General features: G+C 35.6%; 1 protein-coding gene across 3 annotated transcripts in view; it reads left to right on the top strand.

The window, feature by feature from the left end:
• Positions 1–21,041, top strand: part of FGF12 (fibroblast growth factor 12) — a 566,085-nt gene that overhangs the window by 381,504 nt on the left and 163,540 nt on the right. For all 3 annotated transcript variants that reach the window (XM_067738426.1, XM_067738425.1, XM_067738424.1), the window contains one exon: positions 8,513–8,616. In XM_067738426.1, coding sequence (XP_067594527.1) covers positions 8,513–8,616 — 104 coding nt within the window. The remainder of the gene's footprint in view (positions 1–8,512; positions 8,617–21,041) is intronic.

The raw sequence follows: 21,041 nt of genomic DNA, 5'->3' as shown, positions 1-21,041 counted from the left end.
ACACACCAGCCCTATGCATCCTATGCTCCTGCCCTCTCAAACTTTGTGTCATGCAGGTTTTCTGGCTTTCCCTTTAGATTCCATATTTAAATACATTCCATATGTGGTAAATATTATCTTTGATTTTTTCTTACATGCTTAAGTATGGAAATATGATCTAGAAAAGCTATGAATAAGCGAGCTTAAAGAGAAACCACTGCTGAATCATTTATTTATTTGGCAATTATTGAATAGTAGCTTCTAAGACCAAGATGCTTCTAAGACCTCGTTGCTAGGCAATGAGGATAATAAAAGTTTCCTGTGCCATCAGCTTGCCCACAGAATAGTGGGAGCCTCAGGGAGATTTACAGATGAAGGTGTACTCCTCAGGGACCATATCTGTTGAATATGTCACTATTTTCCTAGCCTAAGCATGCCATGTGACCTATACTAAGTGCTCAGTAAATATTTAAGGAAAGAATAAATGACTTTTGAACAGAGATATTTACAAGGAGTTGTCTGAGGGTTCTGCTAAGGCCGTGGAAACTTACTCCAAAGTTTTGGATGGCACTTTTCATTCCCTTCTTTTTTTACTTTGTACCCGCACTGCCCTCAAATTAGGGCTTTTTGTATCCTGAAATAAAGCCAAATAGTCAATTTAGTTTATTTATTTCTTTTTAAAAATTTATTTATTTATTTATTTTTGGCTGTGTTGGCTCTTCATTGCTGTGCACGGGCTTTCTCTAGTTGCAGTGAGTGGGGGCTACTCGGCTACTCTTCATTGCGGTGCGCAGGCTTCTCATTGAGGTGGCTTCTCTTGTTGTGGAGCACAGGCTCTAGACTCGTGGGCTTCAGTAGTTGTGGCATGTGGGCTCAGTAGTTGTAGCTCACAGGCTCTAGAGCGCAGGCTCAGTAGTTGTGGTGCACGGGCTTAGTTGCTCCGCGGCATGTGGGATCCTCCCGGACCAGGGATCGAACCAATGTCCCCTGCATTGGCAGGCGGACACCCAACTGCTGCACCACCAGGGAATTCCCTAGTTTATTTTTAAAATGACATTTTACATGTCAAAATGCCTACCATGATGCCTGAAAAATAAAGTAGGCATTGAAGGAGTATAATCTCTTCAGTTTTTCCTTTCTTATTAGTTTTTTCTTTCATTCTCTTCTTCCATTTAAATTTCAACCTGAGACTGACTTAAATTTTGTAGGTCCTAAAACTTATACAATTTGGGGCATCCCCTTTGAAAAAATAAAAAATATATATAACAGTGAAATGAAACTTAGGTACAAAAATGAGTAGAGTGAGAAAATAAATCATAAAAGATTAAATTTTAAAGAGCTGAAACCTATCACAAGGATTATAAAATCCAGGGAAGTAATAAAATATTTTAATTAATTACTTGATGTGTACAAGTCTATATATTTCTTTCCCATTATTTTGTTTGTATAATCTTTGAACATCTTTTCATATTTTATAATACGTTATCTGTAGAAAAATAATTCAGTCCTTCCTGTAGCATGAGTAATCAACATTGGCCTTTTATTATTATTATTTTTTAATTTATAAAAGTTTACTTAGCTTCACAGCTCATAATCATTTCAGGTACCTATTGAGGATTGTTATCAAATTTGAGAATTTTTTTTATAAGATTTCAGGAAATTTCAAATCCACCACCCAGGTCCCCCAGTGAATAATTTGCTATTCATTTTATATATTACTACAATAATGCTATGTACCCAACAATCACATAGCCCCATTTGCATGTGTCAGCAAGTATTTGTCTCATGTGTCTGGGGTGGTTAGCTAAGCAACTCTACTGATCTTGTCTGGCTTACATATCTAGGGGTCAGCTATCAATCAATTAATCTAGAATGGTGTTGGATGGATTACCGAGGCCACTCTGTTGTTATCTAGGTGTCTTACATCCTTTACCTGGGACCTGCGGGTTAATCTGTGCATGTTCTTCTCAATGCCGTGGCAGAGGGGAAAAGCATAAACAAGCCAACCTGAGCTCTTTTTCAAGACTGCTTGCGTTGGCTGACATCCTATTGGCCAAAACAAGTCACATGGCTCAGCCCAGTATCAAGGGATAGGGCAGAATATCCTTTCAGAGAATTGCAAGTTTATATGCAAAGCACAGATACAGGGAGAAGTGGAGAACTGGGTGTATCAATGCAATTCATCTACCATTTCCTTCATTACTTTAAAAAAAAAAGCAACCTTACTGAAGTATAACTGACATATCAAAAATACCTGAATGTTTAATGTATGCAATTTGATGAGTTTGGACATAATGCATACACCCATGAAATCCCCTTTGCTTTTTTTTTTTAGTAAGAACACTTAACATGGGATCTACTCTCTTAACAAATTTTTTAAGTAGACAATATAATATTAGTAACTGTAGGTACTATGTTTTACAACAGATCTCTAGAATTTATTCTTCTTGAATAACTGAAACTTTATACCCATTTAACAACAATTATCCATTTCTTCCTCCCTCTAGCTCCTGACAACCACCATTCTACGGTCTGCTTTCATGAGTTTGATTATTTTATTTACTCATATAATGGGGATAATGCAGTACTTGTTTTTCTGGGACAGGCTTTTTTCACTTAGCAAAGTATCCTGCAGGTTCAGCCATGTTGTTACATATGACAGGATTTTTTTCTTTTTAAATGCTAACATTCCATTATAAGTATATACCATATTTTCTTTATCCACCCATCCATCCATGGACATTTAAGTTGTTGCCATATTTGGGCTATTGTGAATAATGCTGCAATGAACATAAGAGGACAGATATAGTCTCGAGATCCTGATTTCAGTTCTTTGGGATATATGTCAGTAGTGGGTTTGCTAGATCATAGGTGGTTCTATATCTAATTTTTTGAGGAACCTCCATATTGTTTTCCATAATAGCTGCACCATTTTACATTCCTACCAATAGTGCACAAAGTTTTCAATTTATCTGCATCCTCATTAACATTTGTTATCTTTTTTTTTAATAGTGGTCTTTCTAACAGGTATCAGGCGATATCTCATTGTAGTTTTGATTTGCATTTCCCTGATGATTAGTGATGTTGAGCATTTTTCATGTACTTACTCATGATTTGTATATCATCTTTGGAGAAATGTCTGTTCAAGTCTTTTGGCCCTTTTAAATTGGGTTATCTGTGGGTTTTGCTACTGAGTTGTATATTTAGGATATTAACTCCTTATCAGATGTATGGTTTGCAGATATTTCCTCCCATTCTTTAGGTTGCCTTTTCATTCTGTTGATTGTTTCCTTTGTTGTGCAGAAGCTTTAAGTTTGATGTAGTCCCACTTGTTTATTTTTGCTTGTGTTGCCTATGCTTCTGGTGTCATATCCAAGAAATCACTCCAAAGATCAATGTCAAGAAGGTTTTCCTCTATGTTTTTTTCCTACGAGTTTTACAGTTTCACAGTTTCAGGTTTATGTTTAGATCTACAATCCATTTTGAGTTGATTTTTGAGTATGATATAAAATAAGGGTCCAATTTCATTCTTTTGGATGTGGATATCCAGTTTTCCTAACACCATTTGTTGAATAAACTACCATTTCCCTTTATTACCTTTTTTCTTAACTTTTTCCATGTGGTTCAGTGATTGAGTTTGTTACAGACCTCAACAGCACCAATTCTGTTATTTCATTTTTAAATATGAGTCAGATTTACGTAAGATTTAGAATGAAACACTCGTTTTGGAAAGAACAAGATTGAGAAGATGCTTGAATGTCAGATTAGATGCTTGGATTCTTATTTGGCTTATAATTGTAGTCTTTATTCACCAAATGTTTACTGGGATCCTGAATCCTGAATATAAGCAGAATATGTACTACTATCCTGCTTATTGTCTCTCTTAATCTCTCTCTGTTTCTCTCTTTCTTTCTTCCTCCCCAGCTTTTTCCTTTTCTCCAAGTTATACAAGTGTGGTTTAGGTGTGATCCTTATCTTGGAGAGCTTATAAACTAGTTGTGATTGTGAAAGAAAAAATATTTTTTAAGGAAAATTAAAAATTGTGATAAATACAGTATAAATCTAGGACTAGGGGAGCTGAGAAGTGAGAGAAGGCACTTGGTATTTCATTCAAGCATGGGAGGGGTTTCGGCATGACGATATGGGGAGAGTGACATTGCAAGCAGAGGCAGTGAAGTAAGCAAAAACATGAAGTTAAAAGGTAGGAAGAAGAAGATCAAATTACTAGAGGCAGTAAATAAATATACTAGAGTGAGTAGTGCAATGGAGCAGAAATGTATGCTGTGACTATATGTACATAACCTTGAATATTGGGCTGAGATGTTTAAGTTTTTAATTTTCTTTTTATCTTAAAAAGCAACTTTTTCCTAGAGACAATGTTCCTAGAAATAATGTGTCTTTTCATGACCCTTATAATCAATAACATTTATTGAATATAAGATATGTACATAGAACTGGGGTAGACATTGCAGAGACTTACCCTCAAGAGTCCTTAAGGATGGCGACAGATGCGTAAACAATAATTATAATACCATGTTCTGAATACCATAACAGAGATATGCCCATGAAATAAATAATTATGGAAAAAGAAACAACTGTCTCTGAAGGATCTGGATAAGATTTGTGGTTCAGTTAAATAGGGAAGATAGGCTTTCCAAAAGAATAATAAATCCAGTCTAGTTAAGATCAAGGGGGAAACTTAGAACATAGCAAAAAGCTCTGTGAAGCTGCTTATGGTGAATGGAATGAGTGATAGGTGATAAACTGGAAGTGTGGTTTACAGCTAGGTGCTAAAGGGCATTGAGGGTCAGAGTAAAGGCTTTGGATCGATCTTGTAGACAATGAGTATTCACTAGAGCTATCAAGCAGGGAACTGTTAGCAGGGAAGTGGCATGAGTAGATGCATGGAAGAATGGTGTGGCCCGGTTCCTATGAGTTAGGCCAGTGGCTTTGAGGATGGAGAGGAAGACTGGAGATTCAGGAGGAATTGTCAATGCGTAACAAAGGACTAGAGCCAGTGTGCTATGTGGAAGATAAATAATAGATAAGGGTAAGTCATTTGCCATTTTTCAAGATTTTAGGAGGCAGATGCAGACCCTCCCAAAGAGAATAGCTTTTAGCTTTTACCGCTAAAAACTCTCATTCCAAATTGTTTACTGATTTTGTTTTTAATGGACTTGCTAAATCTCCCAAAGCATACCATCTAAAAGCCATCATCACCTTATGGTTTCTATAAAACTTTCACACAGGTTTCTTGTTTTGGTCCCTGCCTAGTTTTCGTAGTTTTCTCACTTTTCTCAGATAAGAAAAGCTTTATAGTTGCTTTTGTTACCCCTGTTTTAGGTAAATGAACCAATGTTCTTAGCATTTGTCCTGGAAAATCTTTATTTAGAAAGACGTTATGTACAATTTTGGATTTCATTACTCATTTTCCATAAGAATCATCATCGAACTTGATATTTTCCAATGGTTACATTTATTTACAATATATAAGTACCTAACATGTTTGTACCTTACGTGTTAACTCTGCTTTCGTCAGCAATTTCTGTCAGTTAGGATCAGGGTTGGCTCAGCGTTGCACAGACTAAAATAACAAGGACTTATTTTTCTCACATAAAAGCCAGACCTACGTAATTGGAAGCTAGACTGGTGCCATTGCTCCACAAGGTCCTCAGGGAAGACCCCACTCTTTCCAGCTCACCTGCCATCACTCGCTCAGGGGGAAGCCCTTGTTTTCATGCCCTGAGATCATCCAGCCACCTCAACTCATCCCCCTCCAAACAGCAGTAAGGCAAAGGGTAGGGAAGAGGGCAAAGGCCAGTTGTCTTTAAGGAAAGGGTCTTCAAGAGTACAGAGACCTTTCTGCCTACATTTCATTGGTCAGTACTGAGTCCATAGCCACAGTTAGCCGCGGGATATGCACAGAGATGTAGCTAAATCGTCTATTACTTTTTGAGAAGGTGAGAATGACTATTAGGGGAAATTAAACTTAAAAGGGAAGGAGGAGGAAATAGGATATTTGGGGCAGATAACCACATTAGCGAGCCAGAAAACCTTTGGTCAGTTGCACTTCCACCTGGGTTACCTCTCTGAATCTGTTTACCCTTCTAAAAATTAGTATAATCATTCTGTCCTAAATTCTTCATCGTGTTTGTGGTTGAGGGTCAAATACAATGATGAATTTATCAACACTGAAAATTGTGTTGCACAAAGGTAAAGTATTATTTTAAAAGTATTAAGCAATCTTCTGAATCAATAGATTTTAGTCAGGTGATATGTCGGTTTACATCAGACCCTTTGGTAACCTTATTTGACAAGCAGAAGAATCATATATTAATGACAGATAACTCATATAGAGAGAACACATCTCTGCTTATGAAACACTTTCAAGAACATGATAATGCACTTGATTCTTCTGTCAACTCTGTGCAGTAAGGATTATTATGCCCATTCTACAGACAGGAAAACTAAAGCAGAGAGGTTAAATGAGTGGCTCAAAGGCATGTAGTTTCTCAGTGATGAGTTTAGAAACCACTTTGTCTACAAATCTCTCCCACTTTTTTGTAATCTGTGTTGCTGCTTTAATCTTTACATATGCCACACTTCTTGTTGCCCATTTGGTAAAGTCTAGATCTGTAAGACTGGAGTGACAAACTCTCAGTTATTTATCCCTACTTTGTCTACATGGTGTTCTTTCCCATTCCTCCCCAACATGAATCAAATCCTTCAATCTGGCAGTCCATTCCTATATACATACACTACCCTGAAGAACCACTTACTTCCTGCCCTACTATAATGTTTATGATCTTCGCCTACTCAACTTCTGTCCCTTCTTTAAGTGTCAACTTGGGTCTCATCTTCTGTGTGAGACATTTCTTGAACACTTCAGAACACAGTTCTTCCATTTCCTTGAACTTCTGTAACATAGAGACTATATATAGAATGCATATATTACATTTAATTATAGATATACATTATACCCTGTATCAGATTATTCCATATGTCTTAGCTCTCTCTGACAGTGGTAAGAATATTGGAGGAACAAAAACTAGTACAGATTCAACTTAAGGCAGCTATTAATTCTTAAGTGTCTGCTAAGATCTAGTCTCAACTTTCATGACAGATGAGGGAAAAGGTTCAAAGAGGCAGAGACGGGTCTGGTGTCAAATATCTAGGAATTGAATCCTGCTGTACTAAACTTGTGGTCTTAGGCTTGATCCTTTACAACTACCAGTTGAACATGTGACTAAAAGCCAAATACTGTGTGGGTGTGTTTAGCTTACTATCCCACGTTGAGAGAAGCCCAGAAAAATAGCATTCCTGGTTAATGGTAATCCCTGGGTTAATTTATATATATATATCTTATATTCAAAACTGAGAAGATGACCAAAACGATGGGAATTTTATCAGTAGAAAAGATAGATAAGAACTTCTAACTAAGTCAGGATGTTAAAGTGAACTGCAAGGCTATTCTCTTATGCACGCAGTCATAAATGTTTAGTTCATATTCACGTTGCCATCTATACAGCCTAGTTATATGATTGCTTTCCTCCTTTATGTAATATAAATTCTTTCGGGATGGGGACAATGTTTTATGCTTATGCTCATTTTGTAATATTAATGTTAACTAAAATAGTGCTATATAGGAATATATAATTCATAGAAATACATTTTTGACAGAAAAATGGATTATCTTCTTATTTATCTTCTTTCTGGTGTTTGAGTACTTTCTCCAAGTAGACAAGTAGACTGTTGAATATTTTCAGTAATGGACAACCCAAATATTTAAAGACTACAAGCATGTTTTCATTTTATCTTAGGATATTGAATTAAATTTATGAAGTTGATTTTTAATGGTTTGTGCATAATTATGCATATATATATATATATATATTTCCCAAGATATAAAATCTGTCTGTTAGAGCTTAAGCTATCTAGCAACCATTGATACCTCTATTTATCTATCTATATTTACATGTAAAAATGAAATATGGTACATGAAATATGAAGAGAAATGTTCTCCTGCCACTAGCATAGTGAAGGATGAGCCAGTGTTTTTGTGTTCATCTTGTGTGTTTAAGACAGTGTTCAGGACCACAAGGAAAAGAAGCTCTGGCATATGTTATGAAGAACATATTTTATTATTACTTATGATTCCAAATATGTTTTCTTCTGTTGAGAATTTTTTGGTTCAAATTATTTGTTTGTTAGAAAAAATCATCTTATACTGTTTGAGTATATGTTCATTTCACAGAGCAGAGATCCTGAACTCTCAGATCCATGTGGGGCCCTTGGAGTCCTTCTAATCTAATCCCTTTATTGCAGATGAGTTTATGTGATTTACCTGAAGTCACATAGTAATTCGTCATGGTGCAGAGACAAGAAGCCAGTTCCCCTCACTCTTAGAACTCCTCTCTCTCTCCTAATTTCAATTCATAGGTTTTAATCTTCAAAAAAAATCATTTTAAGAAGCAAGATGATTTATTCAAAAGTTCACTGATCCTTTCCTCTCTCTTCCTTTTTTCCCCTCTAGCCCTCTTCAATCTAATCCCTGTGGGCCTGCGTGTGGTGGCCATCCAAGGGGTGAAGGCCAGCCTCTATGTGGCCATGAATGGTGAAGGCTATCTCTACAGCTCGGTAAGTACCTTGTTGTGTGTGTGTGTGTGTATGTGTGTGTGTGTGCGCGCACATAAACTGGCATGGAGAGTAATGAAGTAACCATTATTTTAGGGAGGAAAATTACAAGTTGAAGTCAATGTATATTTTCTGACCCAGTATATCAGGATTATTATGAAGATTTTATAATTTACAATGTTAAAGATCACGCTCTGTTGAGAAGGAGCTAGTAACCCTCCATGTGATACAAATTCTCTTTTTCTGTCTCACTTCTAGAGGATAATCTTTTGAATTGTACCTTTCTGTTTAATTCAAGAGGTAAAACATTTTCTCCTTTCTCCTGTTACCTCTCCTTCAAGCACAGAGGATGGTTTAGGAAGCTAAATTCTTGAATTTGTCTGGGAGTCTTCTCTGGCTTGTTGTGGAGAAAAAAACCTTTCAGAATAGACTGTGTTTTTGTTTGTATTTAATAGAACTGTGTAGTACCTAATTTGTCAGATTCCTGGGATAACTGGTCACTTTAAAGACATGTGAATTGATGGAATGAGCTTTGGATTAGGGGCTGGGATATTTGAGTTTTATTTGCATTTCAACTACAATATTCCTGTGGGAAAGTGGCCTCCTCTCTTTGACTTAATTTCCAAACTTTTAAAATGAGAGTGTTGGATCTCATGTTGTCTAACATCTCTTTTGAATCTAAAACTAACAAAATTAGGTGGCATCAGTGGCTATATTATGAGCCCTGACATATTTTAAAGTAGTTAATGGTCCCACTCTCGAGACAATAATTTATGCATTGAGAGAATGCACCTGCACTGAATCTTCTGTATGTATATAATTCCTGCTCTGTTCTAAGGGAATTGCCTATTTGTAGTTCATGATGAAATATTCTTGAAAATCATGGTTACAGATTTCCACCCTTGCTTTCTTTCATCTCACTAAATAAGACAAGGTTATTCAGGAAGTTCACTTATGCCCACTAGATTCTCAATTAATTATTGAATAGCTTTTATTAAACTTTTCCACAATCAATTAAATGAATCTCTGGTACCCTATGCTTGCTTACTAGTAGTACAGCTGTCATTCATATTAGAATTCTTAAAGATGCCATTTTACTCTTGAACATATTCACATCTGAATATGCATTTATATATCAGATGTGTACATACACATTTTTTCAATGGTCTACTCAAAATAATACTTAAAGATAGATACATTTTGGTCAAATGGTCAAAACAATGGGCTTTCATTTTTAATGTGTCATAATTCTAACATTTCTTAATGTCCAGTTATTGTGAATCTATATTTTTAATGTGAGAATTAAAATAAGAAAAGGACAGTTATTGTTTTGAATAATTCCAGTTGGTTAAACTTTTTTTAAAAAAGTTTTGAATGCAATACAAACTAAAATATTTAGGTGATCTTAGGATAGTATTGATTTAAGAAGCTAGACTAAAGGTAGACTATATTTATGTTTAGAAGGTTGTTATTCATTTTTATATTTATTTAAAAGGTAATAATTCTGGTTGTAATTCCACAAAAACAGATTTCTGAACCAGAGTTCATTTCCAAAGGTCTGGGAAGAAGAAAAACACAGATTATCTGACAACAGTATTGTAGCAGGTGGCAGCTGTATAGGAGCCCGTGTGTGTTTTGTGAGTGTGTGTGTGTGTGTGTGTGTGTGTGTGTGTGTGTGTGTGTTAAGGGGGGTGCAGGCAGGGAGGGGTCCCCGTTGTTGGGTGCAATCCCAAAGTTCCTGGGAGAGGAGCCTGGGTATTCAGCATGACATAACTGAACTTCATATGTGGCAGCATTTTTAGAGATACATTTTTTCTTTTTTTCTTGCTCAGAGCTAGGCTTAAGATACAGGGAGCCCATAGGAGAGGTTTTAAGAAATTCTTGACTAGAGAATTTTACTGTAGGTACTTTTTTGTAAAGGATCTAACACCTTAGTAAAACCAATAATGACCTGTTGAGTTACCTGTTTTCAGCTTTCCTCTTCACTTAAATCAAATTTGCCTCATACCAAGAATTGCAACCCTTTTCCCTGTATGGTACTGTGAGGCTACTGGAACAATTCTTCTTAATTATAAGCTGGGCCTCACTGACATTGAGCATCAGGTTCCCTACTTTCAAAATCACTCTCTTTCTGGATAGGACTAACAGTATGAAATTCTGGTTTTTAATTTTAAGCAGGGGCATAGGCCTGAAGATTTTGTTATAGGACGAAAGGGGGCCAATATCAGGAGAGACAGACCTGAAAGAGAATTGGGTATCAAGGCTTCATCACACTGGTTTTGCTGCTTGTCTCTGTGGAATGTCTCAGCAAGAGAGCACTAGTGTGGCCAGGAACCTTGCGGGGAGTTAAAAACAGGATGTTACAGGCTTTCGTGATGTGCTTTTGGTATATGTTAAGGCTTGAAGTTATTTGAAAAGCAGTTTCCTACTTGATGTTAAACAGTGTAGCTGAGCACACCAATAAGGCCCATACCTGGAATTATGGCGGGCGCAGGCGGACTGGTGGTGTGTGTCTGAAGGCAAACCCTAGAGGTCCTAAAGAAGCTAACATAGAATCCAAGAGAAATTCTCAAATGGTATCATTTATCTAGTGGCATTCACCTTGTCTGTATTCATATTTAGGCTAGGAATTAATTCCCCAGTTACTTCTGATTCCCCCTCACCCCACCCCCTTTACCAGGAGACAAAAGAGACAGTAGTAAAGACCGAGTGACTGTTAGGTAGCATAGAGCTAAAGTTTCTGGATCCATTCTGAAAATATTTTAATAGGTGAGTTTAATCCATAAGCATTTAATGAGATTGTTGATGCATCTAGATTTGTTTTTACCCTTGTAGTTTGCTTTTTATTTTGCTTCTATTTTCTTCTTCTTTATTTTCTCATATTACTGAAACATTTTCCTAGTCTATCTTTATTCTTCTGCTAGTTCATAAACGTAGGTTATAATTCTAGTGTTTTAATGATTTAGACTTTTTTAACAGACATACATATGTATATAATTTGCTAAATAATAAAACGTATTATTTATTTCTGTCCTTCCTCCAAACAGCTGATAGACCTTAGTATGTTTTCTTGCTTAGTAAACACCACCACCCTTCTCACCAATTGGATTATTTACACTTTAAAATTAATATGCACAATTAGTTATTATTCTATACTAAAAGTTACATTTATCAATCTTTAAAATAATTTCTGTGCACACAGGTTTTGTTTTTGTGTTTATCAAATTCGGTCCCTCTGAGTTTACTTTTCTTCTAAACAAAATCTTCCACTGTTTTCAGTGTGTGCATCTGTAGGTGGTGAATTCCCTTCATTCTGGTATCTGTGAAAATGCCTTCCTTTCACTTTCACTCTTGAATTACAGTTCAGATAGTTATACAGTTCTTAGTAGACCTATATTTCCCCCAGCACTTTGACAATTATATTCTGTTGGCTTCTGGCGTGTACTGTTGACTGTGAGAAGTTTGCTGTCAGTTTAATATTCTCTCCTTTGTAGGTTATCTATATGGAAAATTTTAAGGACTTTTTCTCCTTATACTTTATGTTCTGCAAATTGACTATAATGTCTAGTTGTAAATCTAATTAAGTTATCTTGTTAGAAATTCAGAATGCACTTTCAATCCAAACAATCAGACTTCTCTAATTCTGGAAAGTTTTAACTCTTCCCATTTACATTTTATTTCTCTGTTATACTTGCCAGTCTCTTGTGCTGATATTTAAATCACTTTCACTAGAAACTTGCAAATTTATCTGCTCTAGAAATGATGCCATCTGTTTAGTGATTTCAGTCACTATGCTTTAAATTTTTGGATGTTTAATGGTTTCCATTCCATATCTACCTGATCTTGATTGATTTCTTCCTGTTTTTACTATCTGGCTCTTTTTACAGAAAGTTATTAACTCATTTATCTCTCTGAGCTTTCTTATAATACTTGTTATACTTTTCCATAAAGTTAGTTTCTTTTGTAATGAATTCATGTTTCAATCGTTGATTTTGTTGGCTGTCATTTTTAGAATTAGACTGAGATTATATGAGACTTTAGAATTTGTTCTGCATGTGTTTGGAATTTTGGTCTGTAGGCACATTTCTCTCTTTCTTTCTTCATGATCTTCTTCTTTTGAAGTCTGCCCTCAATTTCTAGCAAATTTTTGGTTGCTGCTATCCAACCTCCAGTGGTCCTAGTTTAGAATAAGATTTTAAGAGTGATTTCAAGGCTGCATCCTAGGGTAACACTGGGGTTAGGAAAGGGGGCCTGGGCAAGGGTATGGCTTGGTCCTATTTCTCTCATTGTGAGTCTATGTCTATCATTGCATCTTGCTTAAAATACTAGCAGCATTTTTAAAAATACAGTTGATATACAATATTATATTAGTTTCATGCAATCTACATGGTGATTTGAAATTCACATACATTAGGAATAATCACCATGGTAAATCTAGTAACAATTTGTCTCCATACAGTTATTACAATATTATTGATCATAGTCCTTATGCTACATATTACATCTCTGTGTCTTATTATTTTATAATTAAAAGTTTGTAGCTCTTAATCCCCTTCACCTACTTTGCCCAACCCAACACCCCACCTCCCATCTGGCAACCACCGGTTTGTTCTCTGTATCTATGAATCGGTTTTCATTTTGTTTTGATTGTTTTGTTTTTTATATTCCACAAATAAGTGAGATCATATATTGGGTTGGCCCAAAAGTTCATTCGGTTTTTCCATAACATCTTATGGAAAAACCCAGATGAACTTTTGGGTCAACCCAATAGTATTTGTCTTTCTCTGTCAGACTTATTTCACTTAGTGTAATACTGTCTAGACCCAACTATGTTGTTGGAAATTGAAAGATTTCTTTTTCTTTTAAATGTTCCATTGTATATATATACCACATCTTTTTTATACATTCATCTGTTGATGGACACTTAGGTTGTTTCCATATCTTGGCTATTATAAATATAAATAATGCTTCAGTGAACATTGGAGTGCATATATCTTTTTGAATCAGTGTTTTTGTTTCCTTTAGGTAAATACCAAGAAGTGAAATTGCTGGATCACATGTTCTATCTTTCATTTTTTAAGGAACCTCCATACTGTTTTTTTTTATAGTGGCTGTACCAATTTACAGTCCCACCAGCAGTGCATGAGTGTTCCCTTTTCACCATATCCTCATCAACATTTGTTATTTATTGACTTTTTGATGATAGCTATTCTGATAGGTGAGAGGTGAATTTGATCTCATTGTGGTGTTGATTTGCATTTCTCTGATGATTACTGATGATGAGCAAGTAGCAGCATTTTTTATTTCAGCCTTTTAAGAGTTGGAGCAGGAAAATTATACCAGTCCCTCGTGTGAGCAGGTAGCCTGGCTCTGGTCCTTTATTTTACACAGAGGGCTTTTATTCCCATTGACCTGAGCGGAGTGGAACTTGGGGTCACACCACCCCCTTCAGGACATGAAGCCCAGTAGGCCTGCAGCTGCCACTTGCTCAGTGCTTTGTATTTCCATTCTATAGGGATGATTAACTTGCTTTGATCCTGGTTATGTCATTTTCACCTTACATTGCCAAATTCAATGTCATGAAACTTTATTTTCTTCTAGGGCTTTTATGGTTTTAGGTCTTACATTTCAGGTTTTAATCCCTTTTGAATTAAATTTTGTGTATGATATAAGCAAACACCAGTATAGATGAGGTAGGTCAAGAAAAGGAAATTCCAGTTCAATCTTCATTAAAAAAAAGTTTTTTGATTGATGTATTGTTGACTTACAATGTTGTATTAGTTTCAGGTGTACAGCAAAGTGATTCCGTTATACATAAATATATATATATGTATATATATTCTTTTCAGATTCTTATAGGCTATTATAAGATATTGAATATAGTTCCCTGTGCTATACAGTAGGTCCTGTTTTTTATCTATTTCAATGTTCACTTGTAAAGTCAACATTTCTTATCCTATTTGCTGCTGCAGTTAAGGATGTGTCACTCCATACTGTTACAACATAATATCAAAAGCATAATTCTTTGACATGCCTTTAGAATTCCATGACTAAATCTGATGCTTCAGTGAGAGCAGACAATGTCGAGATTGCAATAATATACTGACTTTATATTGAAAAACTGAGTCAAGAGTTACTGAGAGGGCTTCCCTGGTGGCACAGTGGTTGAGAGTCTGCCTGCCGATGCAGGGGACATGGGTGCGTGCCCCGGTCCGGGAAGATCCCACATGCTGCGGAGCGGCTGGGCCCGTGAGCCATGGCCGCTGAGCCTGCGTGTCCGGAGCCTGTGCTCCGCAACGGGAGAGGCCACAACAGTGAGAGGCCCGCATACCACCAAAAAAAAAAAAAAAGAGTTATTGAGAAACATAGAAAGGGTCTCTGAGGAAGAAGAAAAGAGAGGGCCAATATTGAAAGTTATTGGAAGAAGACTGCTTTATACCCACAAAATGACAATAGGATATTTTTTATTTTCTCCTCTAATTTCTTTTCTTCCCCGCTATCATAGATGTCCAAAATTTCTCATCACTGAGGATGAAATACAAATTTTCTCATTTTCTGCAGCCAAAAATAACTTCCACATTTTGCACTTTGGTAGGACATTTATCTGTATATTTCCTTTCTTTCTTTTGTTGGAATTATTTGTTTTCATGCCCTATCTATATAATTAGATGCAAGCTCCTTAAAGTTAGTAATCATATCTAATGTAGATTAATATATACCATAACGCTGAAAACTGCAATTCCTATGTAAAGATAGCTGTTAAAATTTTGTTGATCAGTTGATGGATGCATTTCATGCAGTTTAATTTTGACAATAATTCATTGGCCATCTGGTCTTAATGGTTGTTGTAATAATTTTCCTGATTGTAACTTTATACACTTTCCAGTTCTGTTAACTGACTCAACTTTGAATAGGCTATGACTATTCTATGGAAACATGGAAAATTTGCTAAAGGAATCTTATTGTGCATACTTCTCTGTGGTGAAGCTAATGTTGTATTGTAATTTTAAGAGCTGATGTTGTCGTGTTTTCCTTTCTGTACTTAATATTGCTTATAAAAGAAAAAAAAGCAAAAATTGGCAAGGATATCTTCTTGGGAAGCCGCTTGGTCATTACAATTCATCTCTCACTGGAAGAGTTCTATTCCATAATGAAAAGAAATGGCAGTTTTTTAAAACACACATATCTAGAATAGAGGTACAAAATAGTTACCCACTCTGGAATTTGAGTTTCTCCATCAACTGACTTCCTCATGGAATGTTCCAAAATTTGAGGCATATGCAGAAATATTTCTTGGGTAATGGTACCTCTGAAAAGTCTCTAATATTGAAGGAGAGCAAGAGGGAGGGAGGGAGGAAGAGAGAAACACCTTAGCCATTAATGCCAGATGGATCACAGAGTTTTGAAGTTACTGGTGCCTGAATAGAGGGAAGTCAAAAGCCAAATTAGAGGCTTGTTCAGCAAGTAGATTGTTAAATATTCAGTTAGGGTCATTTGCATAATTTTTCCTTCCATATAATTGTGGTTTTCTTGAATTTTGTAACATTTCTTTTTCATCTTAAGTTGATTCTTGGCTATAGCACCTAGAAAATAATTGCTTATTTTTTTTTGCCCTCATGTATATATATTTTGCCCTCATGTATATATATATTTTTTGCCCTCATGTATATATATTTATTTTTTTGCCCTCATGTATATATATTTTTGCCCTCATGTATATATATTTATTTATTTTTTTGCCCTCATGTATATATATTTTTGCCCTCATGTATATATATTTATTAGCTGAACTGGGTTATTTTTAATCAACTAGAAAATATATATGTGGAATCCTGTTAGCCCAAGAATCTGGCTCTGTTGCTTGCAAATATGTGAAGTGAATTTTTGTTGCTGTTGTTGAAATTAGGTTGCCTTTCTTTAGACAGAATCAACAGGTCATTAGTTATACGTTCAGTAAGGACTAAATGATGGTAAGCATCCATTTTTACCTTATGTTTTCAGTAGTAAGTGGTGTTGGTTTTATTCCAAGAAATTATAACTTCTGGAAAACCTTAATACTTTAGCTCCTGGGCTAGCCTTAATTGTAAAAATTAATAAGAACCTGCTATATAAAAAATAAATAAAATAAAATATACTGAAAAAAGAACTAGCATATGTGTTTCCAGTAGCATTTTTCATTGAAAAGTAAAAATAGTATTAAGCTCTAAGAGCAGCACTAATGAGGACCTTTGGTTGAATCATTTGAAAATGATACTACATTTTATATTTTTTATTTCTACCTTGCCAGGAGGCACATTAGGCCAACATGTAGTCATATATCCAAAATTTCTCAATTGTATTTCTTAGGTCATTAGTGAATCAGGCAGTATTAAGCAGTATTTAAGAATGAAAGCTTTAGAAATAAAACTGGGTTTGAATCACAGCTCTGTAACTTACTTCCTTGTGTCATTGGGGAAATTTGTTAACCTTCTAGACTCAGTTTCCTTATATATAAATTGGAGATAATTATGAAAATACCAGCTTTATAGGATTATAGCAAGAATTAAATGAGACAATGCATGTAAAACCCTAGTACTGTGCCTAGTACATAGTCAATGCTCAATGTCAGCCACATGTAGTAGTAGTAATAGTAAAATAGTATAGTAGTAGTATTAGTAATAGTAGTAGATACATTAAATAACATGCTCAATGTATCCTAAATCAGTTTCTTACCATCAGTTCATGAAGTTCACATAGGATAATTCTACCCGAATTTTCAGTGGTGATTCCTGGTTTGCCTAACCCACTATCTTTAGCCATCCTGGCCATGGGAGGTTGGTTGCAGAGCATCTCCCATTTAACTAGAGCCAATTAGTTTCAGGCCCAAGACTTGACTTTATCTGTTGAAGGAGAGTTGCCTTTTTTTTTTTAAACTGAATTTAGAACTGAGAGGATCAAGGACTACAGCCATCTTAAAAACACAAGGAGAAATCATATCTTAGAATGATTCCAACACTCAGAGGACAGAAAGTCTCTAGGTGGAAAGATGGAGAAACCAGTTCTTGTTCACATCCTTTGACATTGTACATGAAGACATACGTGAAGCCAGCCCTACCTCTGAATTTTCAGTCTTAGGAGCCCATAATTACCCTTCTGTATGAACCAGTTTGGGCTGTATTTGTTTTTAACCTGCTTAACTGATAAAGTGAACCAATTTTCAGAGTGTTAAGACTTTCCGAGAAAGCTAAAGCTCCATTTGTTCCGTGTTCTCTATGTCTTTTCTGGTGAATAATTTCCCAGTGGCCTCCTTCTGAAGAGTTATGACTTTACTATTGCTCTCTGGGCCAGCCTGATTCCCAAAAGAGATTATCTGTTCTGATTCGTTCTACCTTCCCTTGCCTGTTCCCCTCCAAAACCAACATAAGAATTAGTCATTTTCATATGTAAATGTTTCTTGGGTTTGTAACAAACAAATCATCGAAAGATAAGAATCAACTTTTCTTTCCTCTTGCCCCCCCAGCATGAGCCAGTTTTTCAACTTTTGGGGACTTCTTCAAAATATGTCTTTATATAACTCCCTTGGAGGGAAATATATTGCATAAAATAAGTGTGTAAGCCATGACTTTCATAGACTTCAGGGAGGGGAAAAGAGAAGAAATTATGAGTGCTAAATGCAGAGGGAAAATCAGTAGGTTTTCAGGTGAGATTTGAATGAAATAGAGATGCAGTGAAACAGAGAAACAGAAGCAATTCATTTTTATGACCAAGTCTGCAGATAAGTTCACGCTTTGAATAGATAGCACCGAGGAAAAGAATATGAAAAAACAAAACAAAACATTGTGATAGGTGGCCAAATTAGAACAATTGTCAGAGAAGGACAGATTGCAAAGTGCTGCATTTTGAGGAGATTTCAAGCCGACAGCCTCCTGCATTTATGGTGTACCTAAAGTTTGTTTCTGCACCACAGAATTTTAAAATCTAGTAGTTAAATTGGGGAAATGGTTTAGCTACCTAGAAATGTATATGTCAAAAAGTGACATATATTTCAGCTATCTCCAAATGGAAAGCAAGACATTTATTTTGAGTCCACTGAAAACGTCAGTCTCCCATGGGGTACCTATATGTCATGGTTCATCCAGAAGAGTTCCAGTTTATGCCTGATGTCTTAGTGTAATTATTGACACTACCTGTTTGACCCTCAGAAGTGTCCTGGATTAGGGTTTGGGCAATAATTATACAGTCATGTTACACATGATTCTACATATGACTCAGTGGGTGATCTGAGGTGTCAGTATATGCACAAAATCTTACTGAATAATTTGAAAATTACCTGTTCTGATTTACTCCCCAAGACCAAATCTTAATGATAAATTTCTTAAGTTCACTTTCCTGTATCACCAGTGATTGAGTTTGGCTGTGAGTAAAAAAGACACCCATAACAATGATTTAAAGGGATCAAAGGTTTAAGTTTTCTCACATAACCAGAAGTCTGGAGATAGATAGTTACTGGTATTGGTTCATTGACTGGCTAAACAACCCTTGGCTAAAGGGCCAAGGTTTTTACATTTATTTGGCCTTTTCCTCGTGGTACAAGATGGCTCCTGCCTCCCCAGCTAACATGTATACATTCTGGGAAGTGAAAAAGGGGCACAGAGAAAGAGGTGGTGCCTTTATCAGGAAAGAACACTTTCCCAGAAGTTTCAGCAATGTCCGTAGTGATGTCCAGTGATGACCATAGAACTGTGTCACATGGTCACCCCTAGGTGGACGGAGTGTGGGGAAATGTCTCAATTTTTTTTAAAAAAAATTTGAGCTACATATATTGCCATATTCATCAAAACCAGGGTTCTGTTAATATGATGGGGAAAATGGATATTGGGTAGACACTTGGCAACTGCCCCACTTCTCCAGGCTGAGAATATAAATGTAGATAATGTAAAACTTTAGCACAAGAGAGTCAAAGAGACAGAGAGCAACTGAACAGATTGAAGAATAGATATGCATATGTAGTTTCTTCATTAGGTAATGTAAAATCTTTTGAATTACTATAAATATTGGTTGAAAAATTTATGAATCTCTACTAGGAAGCTAAATATTGAACTCTAGAGACTAACGGGAAGAGATCTTACCTGTAATTTTATTCAGGTCCAAATAGATTAGAATTTCCCTGGGATTTGGTGACAGAAGCTTTCTGCTTGTTGACTTTTCATGATGGATCGCTGGATATTTCCTCTGAAATTTCTCTCTATAGCTAGGGCAAAGATGAATAAGCACTGCTACTTCAACTTCCATTCTTCTATTTCACTGGATGGGTAAAAGTTCTCTCTGTAGGAAGCTGTGAGAAGTTGTGAGGGAACTGAAAGTCACTGTGGAGTGGGATATAGCATATTGACTTGTAAGGGTATGCTTGCCTGTGGTTTCAATACAGATATTCCTGAAACTCCAGCAACTTTTCCATGCTCCCATTTAACCAATAATTTACCTATTTATTTAGTGTAGATAGTGTGGCTCACATTGTCTTAGGCACTGAAAATGAAATGAAAAACATTTCCATTGTAGTGGGAGAACAAGACGACACATAAATAAATATGGAAATTTACTATATAGGATTGGTTTTTATAAAAGAAAAAATATATTTCAGTAATAGAGAATAATAGAGAAAACTAATTTAGATAGGATTGCCATGAAACTTTCTTTAAGGAGATGATATTCATGCTAAAACCTAAAGGATGAAGCGAAAGACCAAACCAGAGGAAGTGTACTAGCAGAGGCAGAAATAAGTGCAAAACATTCATAGGAGTAAAATGTTTATAAATCTTATTGTTTCTCACACATTCTATCATAATTCTTGCACCTGAAGTGCTAATTCTAATATCTGTTCATTTTAATTTGCTCGTCTATTTGATTTAAAATATTTTTACATATTGTGTGCTGAGTACCATTTTGGGTGCTCCAGGCATGAGAGAGGAAAAGAACAAACACTGCACTTTCATACCATAATAAAAGAATGAAATTGTTAAGGGTTATAAAGGAAGGAAGCAGGGTTATAGAAACATAATACATTTATATCTTGGCATATTTTTTTAATTTTTAAATTTACATTAATTCTCATCATGAATTTCTTTCTGTTATTTGTGCTATCCTTGTATTTTGACTCTTTTTACATTGAACCCAGGAATAAGTTGTATGTTTTTAAAAAATTTGTATGCTGTTTATTGAATTCTTTCTTTATTATTAATATTCCTAAGGGATTTCCAGGAACTTTCTCAGTAATTTCAATGAAAAGACTTTATTGGCATTATCTTAAAACCTTGAAATCTGATTAGTAGCATGTTGCCAAAAATATTTATGTTTTAAAAAGTCCACATCACGTACAAAAAGTAACTTAAAATGGATCATAAACTTAACTGTAAGAGCTAAAACTATAAAACACTTAGAAGAAAGCATAA

The sequence above is a fragment of the Pseudorca crassidens genome, chromosome 5 (assembly GCF_039906515.1).
Source record: "Pseudorca crassidens isolate mPseCra1 chromosome 5, mPseCra1.hap1, whole genome shotgun sequence".
Lineage (NCBI taxonomy): Eukaryota > Metazoa > Chordata > Mammalia > Artiodactyla > Delphinidae > Pseudorca > Pseudorca crassidens.
This window is presented reverse-complemented; position numbering and strand designations above follow the sequence as displayed.